The sequence below is a fragment of the Myxine glutinosa genome (genome assembly GCF_964187855.1).
Source record: "Myxine glutinosa chromosome 12 unlocalized genomic scaffold, kmMyxGlut1.1 SUPER_12_unloc_1, whole genome shotgun sequence".
Classification (NCBI taxonomy): Eukaryota; Metazoa; Chordata; class Myxini; order Myxiniformes; family Myxinidae; genus Myxine; species Myxine glutinosa.
Window position 1 is genome coordinate 1,007,452 of NW_027616355.1, and position 18,956 is coordinate 1,026,407.

At 48.6% G+C, this 18,956-nt stretch overlaps 1 protein-coding gene across 3 annotated transcripts in view; it reads right to left on the bottom strand.

Moving 5' to 3' along the window:
• PDHB (pyruvate dehydrogenase E1 subunit beta) overlaps positions 1–18,956 on the bottom strand; it is a 25,596-nt gene continuing 6,640 nt past the window's right edge. For all 3 annotated transcript variants that reach the window (XM_068132445.2, XM_068132446.2, XM_068132447.2), the window contains 6 exons: positions 3,366–3,401; positions 2,817–3,102; positions 2,467–2,577; positions 2,260–2,351; positions 1,258–1,399; positions 1–1,145 (listed from right to left, as the gene is read on the bottom strand). In XM_068132445.2, coding sequence (XP_067988546.2) covers positions 976–1,145; positions 1,258–1,399; positions 2,260–2,351; positions 2,467–2,577; positions 2,817–3,102; positions 3,366–3,401 — 837 coding nt within the window. In that variant the 3' untranslated portion in view covers positions 1–975. The remainder of the gene's footprint in view (positions 1,146–1,257; positions 1,400–2,259; positions 2,352–2,466; positions 2,578–2,816; positions 3,103–3,365; positions 3,402–18,956) is intronic.

The following is an 18,956-nucleotide window of genomic DNA, read 5'->3' on the forward strand; positions in this document are numbered from 1 at the left end:
TAAATTTGCAATGCAGTACTGTATTTGTAAATGACCAAGAAAGTGTGCACGAAGTACAAATTTCTCGAAGAAAAAAATAATAATAATAATAATAATTTAAAAAACATCAACATGAATCAATCCCATTAACCACCTTAAATGAATGCAAGGAGGTTTAATGCTTACCCCAAAATCTTCAATTTGGAGGTCTGAAAGGAAGAGCATCGTCAGACGACAGACAAGTGATGGTGGAGGGGGATGGATGGGTGAAAGGGGGTTGGGATTGATAAATAGCAAGCAATACACAAAATACATTGAAGGTGTGAGCACAGTCATTTATACAGAAATCTTAAAACGTGACGGTTCCTTTAATTTGAGCGCTGTAAGTTTTTGCGGCTGTATTTTCCTCCCTTAGACAGGTCAGATGATTGGAGGTCATACATTTTTTTTGGGATAAAATGATCCAACATGTAACAGGAATCCTGAGTCTTGAAAGTGTTCCTGGGTATCACTTGTGTAGCCTCAAACAATAAAAGAACAAAAACATACAGCAAACGTGCCGATGACCATAAACCAGGCAACAAACACCAGATTCAAAGAATATCCACTCACGCAGATGTAGTCTCAAAGGTCAAACTCTCCCTTAGTTAGCACTTTGTACAAAAGTTACCGAAACCTGTTTTACGTGACCTACGTTCAGTGTTGTTTGCACTTCCGTATTATAGGGCAAGTGTCATCACCAGTCACAAAAGGGAAAAGAAAGGGATGTCAATCGTCCTTTGACGATAACTTGTGCAAAAGGTTTATAGGGAAATAACAAGTTAACAAGTGATGGCTGATTAATGACACGAGCAAATGCAAAACCACAAGAAAGTTACTTTGGGGATCATTTTAGATCAGCAAGGTCATTTAAGGTCATAGCAGGCACCTCTCGTGTATTTACATCGCAAGAAGCAGCAGCGCCGGCCTAACAAGTTCCCAAAACCCATGCCTGCTTCAGGCAGTGGCCCTGCTTTCTTCTTTCCCTGTGACCATTCGACGGGCAGCCGTTATGATGTCCTTGACCTGTGGTCCGGCAAGTTCTTCCAGATTTCGGGCGTACGGCATGGGGACGTCAACGCCTGTAACCCGCATGGCTGGGGCGTCCAAATAGTCAAATGCAGGACCTGGTAGGAGAGGACGGTGGAAGGTTTTGAATGGGAAGAGGGAAGCTGAAGTAGTTTTTGTATCCAAGAGACTGTGACCACAAAGAAAGTGCTGCCCATAGAGTGGCCTTACCTTCCATTACGCTAGCGCAAATCTCAGCCCCTACACCAAAGATAGGCCAACCACCCTCCACCGTCATCAAGTGATTGGTTTTCATCACACTCTGCTCCACCGTGGCCATATCTAATGGCCTGATAGACCGAAGGTTGATCACCTTTTGGTAACAAGAACATAAAGGAAGTTACTTCGACACGTGAATAGGCCATGCTCAAACAATAGTGATAAATGTTAAACTTGGGGCGATGTTTGTTTTTTGTTTGTTTTTTTTTGTTTTGTTTTTTTTTTTTGTTTTTTTTTTTGTTGTTGTTTTTTTTGTTTTTTTTGTATACAAGATCGAACATTAATCACACAGAAAGACAAACAGACACATAAAACAAATAACATCGGGAGCGGTAGACAAGATGGGGAGAGAGGGGGAAGGACACAAACACAACATTTGAGAGCAGGGACCGAGAGACATGGAGACATCGAGAGAACTGTGGGAGGGAGAGGGCTTTGGGGGGAGGCATGGGAAGGGGGGGGGGGGGGGGTGGGAGAGGTATAAAACATATGGACACTGCCAGGACTTCCAGGAAAGAAGTTGGAATTTCAAACAAGGTGGATCTGGGGTGAATTAGTGGGGGTAGAAAAGATCGAGGTTTTGGATGGGGGAAGATAAGAGATGGTGGTGAACAGCTGTTTTAAAGACCTGGAGGGAGGAGTGGGATTGAAGGGAGTGTGGGAGTTTGTTCCAGAGGCGGGAGAAAAGAGGAATGAAAGAGTGAAGGTGAGCAGAGAGCCGAGATTTCGGCAGTTTAACCATCAGATGGGTGGCTGGCAGATCTTGTGCGACCTGTAGGAATATTTGGGGGACAGAGCACAGAGAGAGCTGGGGGAGCAAGGCCGGAGAGAATTAAACTTGAGAATTAAACAGCAATTACATAGTGCCTCACTGAATTGGAAAACCAACTATTTTAAGGTCAAAAAGTCAAAAACGTCTCTCCCATTAAATGGAGAAACATAATAATCACTCACTTCACATTCAATTCCTTCCTTCGCCAGAGCTGCTGCGGCTTCAAGACAGAAACCGACGATGCGCGAGTGAGCGACTACTGTAATATGCTGTCCTGAGGATGGGAGAAATGGGAGGATGCGGTGGGGATACAACATCAACACTGTCTGCTAGTGATAGGGTAACAGGATAACGGTTTTGGCAAAAACACAGAATTATCATCTACCAACCAGTTCGCTCCACGTGCGCTTTTCCAATAGGCAACAGAAAGTCTGGAGACTGTGCTTCTTCTGGCATATCAAAAGGCACCCCGTACATGAGTTCATTCTCAAGGAACACCACTGAAGTAGGGAAGGGGTTGAGAATGTAAAAGCAAGGATAACAGCTCCACCATACCATAAAGCTAATCCTATTATACCATTACCTCAAACATTGGCCATGAAATCATAAGAAGAATCTTCTACACTGTGATCCAGGCCAGCACCCTTCAAAAAGGTTAACATTTATGGAAAGCTTCCTACAAGACAAAAATGTTGGAACTCGGAATCGCATCAGCACACGAGTGGCGAAGAATATATACCAGGGTCATCATCGCGGATGGCAGCTTTCAGTAGCCCTTTGCAATCGATAGAGTTCCAGGGACTGATCACTTTGAGGCCAGGACAGTGACCGTACCAAGCGGCGAAACACTGCGAGTGCTGAGCTCCCACACCAGCCGAAGCACCATTTGGGCCACGGAATACAATGGGAACGTGGATAGTACCCGCTGACATGTACAGCGCCTTTGCGGCAGAGTTCACCACCTGGTCGATGGCCTGCATGCTGAAGTTGAACGTCATAAACTCGCAGATTGGGCGCAATCCGGCCTATGGGCATGTGGTCAAGGTCAGGCAGCTTTATAAAAGGTTATGCGAACGAACGCGCACGCACACATACACACACACACACACACACACACACACACACACACACACACACACACACACACACACACACACACACACACACACACACACACACACACACACACACACACACACACACACACACACACACACACACACACCTACATAAAAACAAAACAGGGGTGGAAAGCAAAGAAAGATGTAGCTCACAGAATAATACGTACCATAGCGGCACCAGTGGCAATACCAGCAAAGCCCATCTGCAAAAACAAAGTGGCGTTGATGAAGCAGTCTTACATAATAATAATACTTAAAAGGAAGAGCAATAATTAATTAATTATGTAAATAAAAAATAAGAATAAACATTGTTGATATCTGCACATTGAGTATCAGTTATTAATGAAGCAACGTTAAGGGACACAATATGCAACGTCAAACATGATACGATAAGGAGAGAATGGTCCATTTGTTTGCTAACTCAGTGGTCTCTGTCTTCTGCTGCCTAATTTATGGTCTTGCACCCTCTGCTCTTTCCATGCCCCCCCCCCCGCCCCCCAACCCCACCCGACCCCAGGGTTCTGCAGGTTTCACATGGTCCACCATCAACACCCTTCTGGTGAAATTACATAAATCCAGGATCACTGCTCACTCAGAGGCGGTGAGCCACCTGGGTGCCGTTCTTGCCCAACTCCAAGTTCTTCTGGATTGTTACATCATAGTGACGTCATCTTTTAATTGGTATTTTATAACGTTCGGCATAACATTCGGTAGAAAAATGGCCTCTAAAGGTGGGGTTTTTTTTTTTTTCAGGATCACTGCTCACCTCCACTCATTCATTCCTCTTTTTCCCCACCTGTGGAATCAACTTCCACATTTTCGTCAATCTCATTCTTCCCTCCAGGTCTTCAAGACAGCTGTTCACCACAATCTCAGATCGTCCCCAATCCAAAACCATGATCTTTTCTACCCTCGTTAACCCTAACCAAATCCGTCCTCCTAATTTTCCAGCGTTTCCGCCTTGGAGTTAATTTCTCCATGCATGCTTGTTGCATCATGTTTTTGTCTGTTCCATCCTGATCTGTTCAGTGTGCTAGATCTTCTATGAGCCTTGACTATGTATACAAAAAGGCAAGGTTTTAAAGCAATAACCCCAATTTAGTGAACCTTTTTGCGCATAAATACATGTACGGTACTACTCATCCCTATATACTCCAATATAGTCTCAATCTCCTGTATAAGATAAACAAATCAGGTCGCTTATAAGCGAGATCTCATCAATACTGTAGATTCACTCAGGGTTGAGGGCATGACATGATACACTTTAACTAGAACGACACTCTTCGATGTCACAATGTGACCGATATGCCTCCTCCCACATAATTACATCATTATAGTACTGGTACCAAGTTTGATTTAAATCCCTTCAGCTGTTCTCAAGTTATCACATTTTTACTGTACATGACCTCTGACCTTCGATCTGCTGATGCAATAATCTAATCAGTTCATCTTTGCATCATATATACTGTTATGTGTGTAGGGTAGTGATATGTAGAGTCAGGTAGATTTGCATAGGTAGGTGCTTCGATGATCGTAATAAGAACCATCACCATGTAATAAGTTTTGTTTAGCCGAATGTCGGATAAGTGTATTGTTGCGGATATGGGATTTGCATCCATCCATATCCGCTTGTAAATATTCCCCTATTTCCTCAATACTTCCCAACTATCCCCAATCCCCCATTCCCTAGTCCCATTTTCTGTAAACAACACTCTGTAGACCCGACCTCCCCCTATTTCCCCCATTAAATGTCGCATCCAGGTCCACCGCATCTCACGTAGACAACTATAGGACATCTTGCTAGTTATTCTTAGTCTATGTCAGTTAAGGACTCGTTTCCATTGATTCTGACTCTTCGTTGCACCAGAATGTGATTGTATGCACCGTTAGGAAGTTTAGGACCTCCCAATACCTCCCCGCAGCTCTTCCTCACGGTTCAGCAACAACAACAACAACGGCGGCGGCGCGGGGAGTGCGCGTCCTCACTCCGGCTTGGTTGGTGGGGGGGTGTTGGGAGGGCGCCAGGCCTTTCCAACGAGCCGCCATCGCACATGTGCTCGACGGGGTTACCAAGTAGGGGCTCGCTGTCAGCTCCTCGTCAAGGGCGGAGCCCGGTAACCCCCGCACCCAATAGAAGCGGCGGACCGGTCCCATCTGGGGCGGAGTCAACCAGCCGAGGGCGTGTGACTCCCCGCTGAGCATGCGCAGGAAGAGGGAGGTGACGTCAGATGCGCGCTGAGCTTGGAGAGAGAAGGCCGCCACCTCCGAGCGCTGTGAGGCCTCCCCGCATCTCTGGATTGGACCGTGCTTGATCCTGCCCCCGAGCCAAGGTGCACCTTGTGCTATCGAACTACCTGTCCTTCCCTGCCATCAATCCCTGTGTAAGTCAGTCTTGTTCCGTTTGTCTGTGGTCTGTCGGGGATAAGATAAGACTGTAACTAAGTGCCTATCTCTTCTGTGTCTTTTACCTCACTCTACCTTGTAATCTACCCCTTTTCTCCACCACTAATTATATCCTCCTCCGGAGGTCTTGAGAACTGTACCCCTTGCGTCGTTTCATTTATCCCAGTCGTTGTGTCCTTTCCATCATTGATTTAGCGTAGCGCGATTTGGCCAACGTTCGAGTGGAATCGGGTGAGTTGGGGGTAATCGGGTAAACTGTGCGAACACGGCGGCCATTCCGCTCGGTCAAGCAACATCTTTAGCCGTGTCCGTAACAATTGGTGTCAGGAAGTGAGATTGGACCCGAAGCGCGCTTCACGCGCTCGAAATTATTAACTGTGAAATTTGTTTTGTTTTAAAATAAAAACCCGAATTTTGAAAGTCGCGCTATGGCAGATCAAGACGGCTGGGTTCCGGTAGAGGAGAGTGGGGTAGAATCGACCCAGGACCCCAGGGAAGAAGTGGGGAAAATGGTGGAGGAGAGTAAAGAACGTGTGGTTGAGGGGGTATCAGGCGCACAAAATGGCGCTCTCGCGCACGAGGTTACGGGCGCGCAAAATGGCGCCTCGCACATGGCCACGGCGCCCGCAACCGTAGCAGCGCCGCTGGTGGATTCGAACCTTTTTTTCCTGCAAATGAGGGCCCTTATGGGACAAATTGGAGATTTGAACAACAGTATGGAGGAAATAACGAACGGAATGAGGGCCGATAGGGAGCAGAGGGACAGAGACCGCAAGTTGGGCGAAAGGGTCCCAGGGGTGCACGAGGAAGTAACGCGGGTCGAGAAGCGCCGGTTGAACGAAGTTGAGAAAAGCACGGGTACAATGACAGGGGTAGAAATCGCGACCCGGGGTTTGGAAAAGCCGGCGACCGCTGAGGTAGAGGAGGGTGTTTTATTAAAGCCAGCGGTCGTCGAGGAGAATAAAGAAAAAGCAGTGCTGGGAATTAAAATTGAAGAGATGACGGAGGTAGCCCGGGAATTGCAGGAAAAGATGGAATATGTACAAAGTCCCTGCTCAAATCACGATGCTGTGATTGGCAGGTGCGCGTGGAGAAAAGGATCCCCCAGGTGAGTCGTGCTGTATATTGTGCGGGTAGATTTTGCAGGAGGGTGTTTAGCGACAAAAGAATTGTCGCGCGCTTGGGATCGAGGAAGCATCCGGGCGTTGGTGAAGGGTCCCGTGTGAGTGGAAATGGCACGCGTGTGGAAAAAAAGTGTGCATCAAGGGGTGAGCGTGTGACGAAGCGCGAGTGTGATACCGAGTGCGAGCGAGAATGCACGTCGGGGTGTACGGAGTGTGACACGAATAGTGAGTTGGTGATGGCGCAGGTGCGAGAGGGCACATCGGAGCGCGAGTGTGAAACCGAGTGCGAGCGAAAATGCACGTCGGGGTGTACGAAGTGTGACACGGAGAGTAAGGTGGTGGTGGAACGTGTGCGAGGAAGCACACCTGAGTTGGTGGTAGCGCGAGTGTGGGAGAGCCCGTGTGAGCGCGTTAGTGGGTGGATGCCAGAGTGCACGCCCATGGTGAGTGTTACGGAGGACGTAACGGAGGAGAGGTGTGCGCAAGAGTGTGCGCGAGAGGTGTGGTGTGTAACAGGGAGAGCGTTGGTGGAATGTACGGACGGCGTTGGAACGCCGGGTTTTGTGAGGGTGAAAGGAGTAGCGTATGCGTGTGAGCATGCCGGTGAAGCATCGACGGTAACCGGGTTAGCGGTTAGAGCGACGGATAGCCGATGCGAGCACTCGGTGCGAGGAGCCCTTTGTTGGATGCAGGGCCCAGCGCGGATCGAAGCTGCGTCGCTTCTCTTCGAAGCGTCGTTGCCGATTCGGGCTTGGCCCCGCCCCGCACGGTCGAGTCCGGGCCTTGGCGGGCGAGGCGACCGGTCCGGTTCAAGGGCGAGTGGGAGGAAGCGGAACGGTGCCCCCTCGTGGGGACGGGGTTCCGACCGGGGGAGATTGAGCCATCGGGCCCGGGACCGCAAGGTGCCGCGCCGAGATGGTGCGTGGAATCTCGGTCCAACCAAACCACCTCCCTTGAACCGAAAGCCGGACGGATTCAACCTGCAGGCAACCAAACCACCCGAATTCATTGCTCGGCTTTACGAACCGAGTTTAATGATGTCACGACGCACCGAGGCTAGGATATAGTGGACTGTGATGATGGTGATAGTGATAGTGATAGTGATTTGATACGAAATTTAGAATAGTGAATAGAATTGGCAGTAAATAGAAAATGTTTGATTTGTGGAATTTGGATGTGCAAAATTGATAGTGGGACCTCCCCGATGTGGAGGGATGGCAAATCCACCATCCCTCACAGTAAGGGGGGGGGGGGGCAAAGGAGCACTAGTTATGGGGTTGATGGCAGTGAAAACTAGCCCGGGTGGGTTAGGATATTGTGTGTAGGGATCTAGCGAAGATGACAGTAGGTAACGTTAAGGTTTAGATAGTGACTGATACCTGTAGTGGGGACGTAGTAGCTTAGTGTTTGATAATGACGAGGGAGCGCAATAGTTTAAAGGGACGACTGGGAAGCGCAAGTTTCAGAGGGGAGTAGTTAGATGAGATGATGCTGTGTGAGAACTGGACAGGTGTGTGGAGCAGTGTAGGAGTAGTGAGTGTTGTGGATCAGCGCGAATGCGCTTGGGGGAGAGAAGGGTGCAGGTGGCACCAGGTGTGAGTGCACAGGTGTGCACCAACAGGTGAATGGAATAAATGGTTGTGTGGAAGACATGGAGTGTGGAATAAGTGGAGTATTGGAATGGATGGTGTGGAGAGAGTTGGAGTAAGTGGTACGGAGTGGTGTGCATGGTGCGAAGGTGTGGATGGGGGAAGAGTGGACCCCTTTCACGAGTACCCGGGGCGGGTAGTGTAAGTGTTAGGTAGAGGGTATAGGTAAATTGTGGTTGGATATTGGCATCTGTGGTGCGGGTGACAGAATGGTATTTGGATGGGTGCATTAGTGTTGTGGAAATGGCTGGGCGTGTAGCCTGTTAGTGTGTGTAGTTCGTTTGGGCACTCCACCACTGTGAGGATGTCGGCCAGGTGAGCTCTGGGGGCCGGTAGTTGTGGATGGGGCCCGAGGATCCGGAGGACGGACCCGGGTAGCCCAGTGCCAGAGGGCACCGAGTGGGGTGACAGAGCCAGGAGGGGCCTTCCCCAGTAGATAGGTTAGGTTAAGGAGCAGGTAAGCTCAGGTGGCAACTACAGTGGTGGAGGTGTGCAGGTGGGTAGACCTGCTGGGAGAGCTACACGTCACAGCCCAGAAATTGTGCGAGGGCACCGGGAGATGAATCGGGGGAGTGAGACCCCAAATTGAGAAGCACCACAGTTTGGTCAATGGGAATTGGTTTTTAGAACCCATAGAGCAAGTTGGCCAATGGATTGGCAGGGAAAGACCCCGGGTAGTGTAAAGTGTGTTAATGTCATTTAGAGGATAGTTAGGATTGAAGTCTCCTCGCACCATCTACATGCACTCACCTGAGATGACGTACCTCCACACCATGCCATGTTTTGTTATTTTATTGTGCAGATGTTTGGAATATGAGACGCATCATGATGTGGGTGTGACATTGTGCTTTGTTGTTCCATCTCTTCCTCCTTATGAGGATTGATGACGAATTGGGTGATGGCAAATTTTGGATAGAGGGATTGTGGTGACGAATTTGGTATAGAGGAAATATGGGGAGACGTGACAGTAGCGACGGATTGGTAATGTGTAGATTTTGTACATATGGGGTAAGGGCAAGGGTAGTGTAGGTGACAGGGGGGTGACGTACGGTAGGGACGAGCTTTCTCACTTCGCCCTCCGTACGCATTTCGCCTTGCATTGCCTTATTGATGTGTACCCTTGTGACCTTACCCCTCGCTCATTTGTCTCTTTTGTCTCCCACATGACCTGTGCGCCATTGGGTGCCGAGGGGAGCGTGCGTGAGTCGGCCATTGTGCGCCCGGCACTCTCAGAACCAGCTGTCTGCATCGATGCACCACATTATGGACCACATGTCTGTGGCCGAGCACCACTTATGGACCCCATGGGTTGGGGCATGGCCCCTCTGCTGGAACCGGCCATGAGGGCCCGAAATCTTGCTGGCGGACCTTGGCCACAGGGCACCGATGCCCCACAGGTGAACCACACTAGTCGGCCCTGTGGGCCATAAATAAATAAAAATGGACACGTTGGGCACACTTTATTGCAAATAGGCCGCCAGTAAGAAAATGAAAGAAAGACAACAACTGGAAGACAATAATAATAACCAGCAGAGGGAGCCGAAGAGCAAGAGATCACCTGCAGGGTTAGGGGTTGTTGATTTATTTTTTATTAATGAACAATGGTGACTGCACCGATTGGTGCTTGGGTGTGTATTGGTGCGTTTTGGGTGCTTTCATGGTGCATTGATGCAGAGCAGACTGTCTCCCCCCCCAGAAAGAACAATCACAGGTCCTGGGTTAGTCTTGTAAATAAAGTAGCGTCAATTGTAAATGATGTTCCCTACCGGCTGTATGTTTAGTTTGAGGATGCTTTCCGCGATTCGGTTATCCTGTGGGTGTGTTTCTGTTAGGAGAAGGGTGCAACGTCGCAGAGGGACATATTTACTCATTTGTGAACATCTGTAAAACTGTCGCACTCAGGGTTGAGTTAATAGTAGAGGGAACTACATCTGAGTGCCACACTAACGTAGGTAAAAATTTATCGGGTCGGGACGCCCCGAGGTAGAGAAGGGTGCAATGTTGCGGATATGGGATTTGCATCCATCCATATCCGCTTGTAAATATTCCCCTATTTCCTCAATACTTCCCAACTATCCCCAATCCCCCATTCCCTAGTCCCATTTTCTGTAAACAACACTCTGTAGACCCGACCTCCCCCTATTTCCCCCATTAAATGTCGCATCCAGGTCCACCGCATCTCACGTAGACAACTATAGGACATCTTGCAAGTTATTCTTAGTCTATGTCAGTTAAGGACTCGTTTCCATTGATTCTGACTCTTCGTTGCACCAGAATGTGATTGTATGGCACCGTTAGGAAGTTTAGGACCTCCCAATACCTCCCCGCAGCTCTTCCTCACGGTTCAGCAACAACAACAACAACGGCGGCGGCGCGGGGAGTGCGCGTCCTCACTCAGGCTTGGTTGGTGGGGGGGTGTTGGGAGGGCGCCAGGCCTTTCCAACGAGCCGCCATCGCACATGTGCTCGACGGGGTTACCAAGTAGGGGCTCGCTGTCAGCTCCTCGTCAAGGGCGGAGCCCGGTAACCCCCGCACCCAATAGAAGCGGCGGACCGGTCCCATCTGGGGCGGAGTCAACCAGCCGAGAGCGTGTGACTCCCCGCTGAGCATGCGCAGGAAGAGGGAGGTGACGTCAGATGCGCGCTGAGCTTGGAGAGAGAAGGACGCCACCTCCGAGCGCTGTGAGGCCTCCCCGCATCTCTGGATTGGACCGTGCTTGATCCTGCCCCCGAGCCAAGGTGCACCTTGTGCTATCGAACTACCTGTCCTTCCCTGCCATCAATCCCTGTGTAAGTCAGTCTTGTTCCGTTTGTCTGTGGTCTGTCGGGGATAAGATAAGACTGTAACTAAGTGCCTATCTCTTCTGTGTCTTTTACCTCACTCTACCTTGTAATCTACCCCTTTTCTCCACCACTAATTATATCCTCCTCCGGAGGTCTTGAGAACTGTACCCCTTGCGTCGTTTCATTTATCCCAGTCGTTGTGTCCTTTCCATCATTGATTTAGCGTAGCGCGATTTGGCCAACGTTCGAGTGGAATCGGGTGAGTTGGGGGTAATCGGGTAAACTGTGCGAACACGGCGGCCATTCCGCTCGGTCAAGCAACATCTTTAGCCGTGTCCGTAACAGTATATTTGTCCCTGTCACGAGGGGGCAGGGCATGTTATTTAGCTCAGGGATTAGGTTAAGTAATCCCCTGTTCATCAAACCTCAGTGATTTATTTCCTTTGTCCTTTATGGTACCGCACCATAGACACTAGTTAGAAATGCCCATTAATTAAACCACACAAAATAATAAAACTAACCAGAACCCAGATGACGCACTTGGGCTGATTCCCCTGACTGGAAAGGACACCCCGAGGAGCCGTGATTGGCCAGGGCTTCTGATTGGCAGGGAGAAGGGCGAGCAAGAAGCGGCATGCTGATTGGTGGCGATCTGGACGAGGTGGTGGTGGCCTGTGGGCATTGGTGGAGAAGCGCCGATGACGTAACGACCCGACGTTAAAAGAACTCAGACGGACATTTTTTTTTCATTTTTTTTTTCTTCCTCCCCTCTCTCCCTCTCTCCCTCTCCCTCCCTCCCTCTCCCTCCCTCCCTCTCTCTCGCCATCTGCTGGCTGTCAGTGCGTTGGGTGCGGTGTCATGGAATCTGCTCGCTTCGTGTCGTGAGTGCTCTGTGTTGGCTGTTTCCTATTTCCCTTATTCACTCCATTGTGTCCCTGTTTCTGATTGTAAAGTTTTCCCCTTGTTTCCTGTGTGTGTTGAGACGAGAGAGAGTGGGAGAGCGCACGGTAAGTGTTTTCGCAGGTTGTTGTTGAAACCTTCGGTTTCTGGGCCTGCGTTTCATTTGCCTTGTTTTTCTGGTCGAACTGCTCGTCGGTGGTTTCGATTCCTCATTTATATATTGTTTTTCCTTATCTTTTTCCTTTACCTTCACTTGCTGGTTGCTTGTGACAGGTTTCTTTTTGTTTAAACTTAAACTTCCCTTATATATATTTTTCAGCTATGGCAAACGGACGTTTGTCCAATAGTGTGTACGAGGCGCTCACTCGTAAGGAGGGAGTGATAATTACTCCACCTGATGGAGTTAGTGTTGAGAATGTGGTGATTGGTTTAGGAGACCTTGTTGGAATCGAGAATGTTCTTGCAGCTTCAAAAATGAATCATCGCATCGTGGTTTTCCTGTCGGACGTGCGACACGTGGCCCAGGCGGTTGAAATCGGTTTAACCGTCCCGCCGGATATTTTTGTTAACGTCAATCCTTTGGACACAATGGCCGTTCGGTTAACTCTGTCCAATATTCCTCCTTTTTTCACTAGTGAAGAGATCGTCTCTGCACTAAGTGTTTTTGGCACAGTTGTGTCGCGGGTCTCGATGGTTCCGCTTCGTCTTCGCACTGACGCCTCGGTTCGGCATGTTATGTCGTTCCGACGTCATTGTTATATCATTTTAAAAGATAACGCTCAATCACTCAATGCAGTTATGACGTTGAAATATAAAAACCGCAATTATCAAATCTATATTGCAACGGAAACTATAACTTGCTTTAATTGTGGTGAATCGGGGCATTTAAAAAACGTTTGCCCCAAGAATACCGCCGGTGATGCATCGATACCGGTGAAGACCATTAACACAAAAAGTGGTCCATCTAGAGTCGGGGACCCTCGTGATGCCTCAAACACGAGTAATTTACCTGAGCCGTCGGCAGCGGGGGTGGCTCAACCCCAGGCAGATGGTGAGGGTTTTACCGTTGTTCCTTATAAAAGGAAACATAAATTAAAACATTTAACTGATAACAGTCAGGATGTGGCAGCGAGCTGTCCAAAAAAGATGGCACCGGCTGACGAACATGACGAGTCCCGTTTGGAAGCAGCAATATCTGAGGTTTTTAAAACCAAAAATCGGTTCGATGTTCTTGCTCTGGAGGATGATAATGCTTCTGCTTGTGGAGTTGGTGAACTCGAACAGGAAGTTGGTGTGGTGCAACAGGAAGCGCATGTGACCACTCCCATTGGTCACAGGCACCGTGTATGTGAACGCCGAGTCCACTCTTGTCCCTCTTCCTGCTGGGGGTGAGGTGTGTGACGTTCCTGAGTTGCAGACAACCTCGAGCCCAGGTGAATCAGAGTGTAAGGCATCAGCTGATGACGTGCCGGGTTTGCCCCCAGCAGAATGTGAAACTTCTCCTGATAGTACATCTCTTCCTCTCCCTCTTCCTCCTCCCACTCCTCCCCCTCTTCCCACCCCCCCTCCTCCTCCCACTCTCCTCACCCCCCCCTCCTCCTCCCACTCTCCTTCCTCCTCCCATCCCCCTTCTTTCTCCTCCCGCCCCCCCTCCTCATCCTCCCCCCCCCCTCCTCCTCCTCCCCCACCCCCCCCCCCCTCCTCCTCCTCCCCTCCTCCTCCCCCACATACTCCTCTTCCTTCTGCTTTGGGTGCGGAATGTGACGTTTCCCTTGTGAAGCCACTAGCTCCATATCAGGAGCATGAAATTGATGTCATGGACATGGACCGACACTCGGAATGTGATTCGGACGGGACCTCGTCGCTCGCCTCTGCCGGGAGTGTCGAAGCCTGGAATGACCCGGGTTTTCCCCAAGATTTGGAGGGTGAGACCAGTGTTCCACCCTCCGAGATCATAAAATTTCTCCAGGACACTTTTCGGAAGAAACGGGTAAAAATTAAAGATTTTTTCCCTGACCTAATCGGCTTTGTGGTCTCTGCGAAGCGACTGCTTGTTAAAGCCGGACAGCTTGGTGTGACCGAATCACAGGTCTATCGTCTCCGGAAATGTATCCTGAAAGCGAAGAAGGAGCTGCAGATGTAGCCCAGCCAAGCTGTTTGACATGTTTATATACACCCTTATATCATGGCTTTCTCCTTCGCCAGTTTGAATATTAATGGGGGACGTTCTTCCCTAAGGAAAATTGAAGTTAAACAGTTTGTTAAGGAAAATCGCATCGATATTCTACTTCTACAAGAGACAAGATGTAGTTCCTCTTGTATGGGGGAGTGGCAAAGGATAATGAAAGGAAAATGGTTTTTTAGTAGTCTGGAACACCCAAGGGCTGGGGTAGCTGTCTATTTACAGCCTTCCTTCTGTAGCTCTCATATAGTTTTTAATGACATAATCAAAGGGTATTTAATTTCAGTCACTTTTACACACAATGGTTTTAAACACACGGTACTGAACATTTACTCACCTAGTGATAGCACAGAAAGACTTGCCTTTTATACTAAGTTGGAAACATCTCTCATGCACATTGATTTTAATGGACTTGTCTGTTTGGGTGGAGATTTTAACTGTACCGTGGACCCTGCCCTTGATCGTAATGGAGAGGAGCCTCACCCAGCATGCACAGTGCCTCTGTTAAGATCCTTGTCCAAGTTCTCCCTTGTTGACGTGTGGAGAATCCGCAATCTTTCTGTCCGCCAATATACGTGGTGTCGGTGCTCAAAGAGTCGCCTCTCACTCGCAAGATTGGACCGGTTCTATATTAACAGTATTTTTCTGAATATCGTGAGTGGCGCGGACATTGTCCCGAGTGGCTTCTCAGATCATCACATGGTTACGCTTTGTGCTTGCCTACCAGTTCGGAATCGTGGTGCTGCCTACTGGACCTTTAATGTGAGCCTTTTGGAAGAAAAAATGTTTGTTGATGCATTTCATGCATTCTGGAGGGCCTTGCTCCAACGTAAACCATCCTTCCCCCACCTTGGGCAGTGGTGGGACAATGCCAAAGTACAGATGAGATTGTTTTGCCAACAATATGGAGCTTATCGTACTCAACACAACTCTGCCCTTCAATCCCTGATTGCCAAGGAAATATTATCCTTGCAATCCAACCTCTTGGCTTGTAGTACTGAGAGAATGAACTCTCTGCTGGCGAAGAAAAAAGCTCTTCTTGCTGATCTATGTGCAAAGCAAGCTAGAGGAGCGCTGATTCGTCTCCGAATGGAGAACCTGTGTCATTTGGATACCTCCTCCAAGTTCTTTTTTGCACTAGAGGTCCGAACTAAGAGAGGTCAGCAGATAACTTCAGTAAGGACGAAGGAAGGAAGAATAACGCACGATCAAAAAGACATCAGGTATTCCCTCAAGAACTACTTCTCTGACCTGTATCGCGCTAAGGGAATCGATAACGAGATCACAGGATCCTTGACTTCCTCCTTACCCACCTTGTCGGAGTCTGCGTGCCTGCAACTGAACAAGGAGCTAACCATGGAAGAGCTCCATGCTGCTTTACAAACCTTACCTTCAGGTAAGGCCTCTGGCTTGGATGGGATACCTGCAGAATTTTACAAAGCTTTCTGGGACCTCCTGGGACCAGAGTTACTCGAAGTTTTGGTTGACAGCCTACGATTAGGCTTACTGCCGCTAAGCTGTCGTAGGGCGGTACTCGCCCTGGTCCCAAAGAAAGGAGACCTCCAGCAACCGCAAAATTGGCGTCCCATCTCACTGCTTTGTACGGATTACAAAGTTTTCTCCAAGGCTCTTACCAACCGGCTCAGGCCCATGATTGGCGACATCATACACCCCGATCAATGCTACTGTGTTCCGAAAAGGACAATACATGACAGTATTTTTATCGTGCGTGATTTAATTGATATCTGTGATCTTAAACAAAGAAATGTTGGTTTGGTTTTTTTAGACCAAGAAAAGGCCTTTGACACCATTGATCACCTTTATCTTTTTTCGGTTTTACATGGGTTTGGGTTTCCAGAAAATTTTATCTCTCACGTACAGTTACTGTATAATAATATCTTTAGTCTACTCAAGGTTAACAATATTTTATGTCCACCTTTCCCGGCCAGTAGAGGCATTCGCCAAGGATGTCCTTTGTCTGGCCTCCTGTACTCCCTCGCACTTGAACCTTTGCTTGTTCGCTTGCGTGCACGTCTTCTCGGTTTCCTTCCGCAACCAACGGCGCACCCAGTTAAGGTGATCGCTTATGCGGACGATCTTTGCGTAATCGTTCATTCGGATGAAGATGCTCCGCCTTGGTCCAATGTGTCCATGAATTTAGTTTGGCAAGCTCTGCAAAGGTCAATTGGAAGAAGAGCAGTGCTCTTTACCTTGGTCCACAAAATGGAGCCATTCCTCCAACTCTGCCCGAACAACTTGAATGGACAAGGGATGGAATCCTTTATCTCGGTGTTTTTCTTGGCCCTGGAAACTTCATTTTAAAAAACTGGGAGTCTCTTATAATCAAAACTGAGAGACGGTTGCTGAAATGGAGGGGTTTACTTTGTCAACTTTCTTATCGAGGCCGAACCCTTGTTATAAATAATCTTGCGGCATCAATGCTTTGGCATGTTTTAATGGCACTGCAGCCCCCAGATTTCATTCTCAAAAAGCTACAAGCTACTTTTATCGACTTTTTTTGGGGAGGTAAGCACTGGCTTCGACCTGGTGTGCTCAGCCTGCCTGCTGCTCAAGGAGGACATGGACTGATTGCTGTTTCTAGCAAAGTGATGGCTTTTCGCCTCCTTTCACTTCGTAGGCTGCTGTACACCGACGTCTCGTGGAAAGCGTCGGCTCACTGCCTGCTTCAGCAAGCAGGGAAACTCAACTACGACCAAGAACTGTTCCTTATAGACACCACAAAAGTTGATGTAACACCAGTTCCTCTATTCTATAGGAGTATGCTGGAGGCATGGCAAGCGGTTCCTGTTCGCCGTGACAACAGGAACTATTCTCTTGAGCTGTTTTTAAACGAGCCCATCTTTCTAAACCCCATATTTGAAGGGGTCTGCAGTAACCGTGCTTTTATGCAAAAGTTTATCGACGTCGGATGCATCAAGGTTAAACATCTCAGAACCCCTTTTCCTTACAAGTGGAAGCCAGATGCTGACATTGCTGTAGCCACCGGAGTTCGATCCATTCGAGTCATAGGAAGGATCTTTTCTGTGATCCTGCGTTTTTTCAAGGGAACCGGGCTAAAATGGGCCCCACAGGCGGAAGCTAGCCCTTCTTTATCCGAATTTCTCTTTCCTAGACTTCTACTTCATTTTCAGGGCTTCACCCCTTTTCATTTGATGGAGAAATCTTGTGTTTATGCTTTGTGTGTTTTAACCCTTGTTCACGATAGACCCGCAGAACCGCAAGCGCACTGGGGGAGAATGTTCCGGACCACTCCTTCCACCACCATCAATTGGCTTACTATGTACAAGGCCCCCATCGCCAAGCGCTCCGGAGACTTACAATGGCGGCTGGCGCACTACATTTTACCATCACATGTTTTATCGCATCGCATATGTTCCGATAACACGGAATTATGTCCGTTTTGCGGTGCGACGGAAACCATTTCTCACATTTTTGTTGATTGTCCTCGGTTGGCACCCCTTTTTACAGTTTTATCACGTGTGGTCCGGGGGCTTGGCCTAATTTTTACGCATTGTGTTTTTATCTTCGGTTTCACCACTTCCCGCCTGTGTAAAGATGAGTGCCTTTTAGCCAACTATTTGTCTTCTGAAGCAAAACTTGCCATATACTTGTCGAGAAAACACAGGATGCAAAATGCCTGTAATTCTGTTGATGATGCTGTTCACCTCTTTATAGCCTTCGTCACATCGCGTGTAAATCTTGAGTTTCAATCGAATGATTGCACAGTGTTCTCACAACGGTGGTGTGTCAAGGCATCCTTATGTCAACTGGCTGATGGTTCTCTTACAATGAATTTATGATTTATCTTGTCTCCCATTTTAAACTTGTACAGCCATCGCCTTGAATTGTTTTTTTGGGTTTTTACTGTGAACAATGTTTTCCTGGCAACCAACGGGGACAAATGTCGAATGTTTCTCTCTCCCTCTCTCTCCCCCTCTCTCTCTCTCTCCAAATTTGTGGGGTGGGGGGGGGGGGGGGTTACAGCTCGACCCGGGGGTAAATGAGTGAACGGATCACCGCTGTAGCCCCAGAAAGCTTGCAACTCCAAAGCGTCATACAGATGGAGCATCTGTAAGATGGAGAACCTACAAGATGGGGCACCTGCAAGATGGATGACCTGCAACATTGCGTGCCTGCAAGATGGCGTACCTCCAAGATGGAGCACCTCCAAGATGGAGCACCTGCCCATTACGATCGGCCTTTTTCCAACACCTCTGGAGTGGCTCACAAGTCCCCAAGTTCATCAAGGAAAACATATCGGAAAAGTGTTATGATGTAATGCGTTCACAAACATTCCTCCAGCAGTGAACATGGTGACGTGTTACATGGTGCATTCAGAAAGGAACACGGTTGGGAAGGACACGGATGCTCTGTCGCTCCCGGCTACTGGTTGTGCGAGGTTTGTCTCCTGGTCTGTCCATTTGGATCGCATTGGGATCACCAATAAAAAAAAGAAAAAGAAAAAAAAGTCTCTCTCTCTGTCTGTCTCTGTCTCTCTGTCTGTCTCTGTCTCTCTCTGTCTCTCTCTGTCTCTCTCTGTCTCTCTCTCTCTCTCTCTCTCTCTCTCTCTCTCTCTCTCTCTCTCTCTCTCTCTCTCTCTCTCTCTCTCTCTCTCTCTCTCTCTCTCTCTCTCTCTCTCTCTCTCTCTCTCTCTCTCTCTCTCTCTCTCTCTCTCCTGACGGTCGCACTCGCCCTG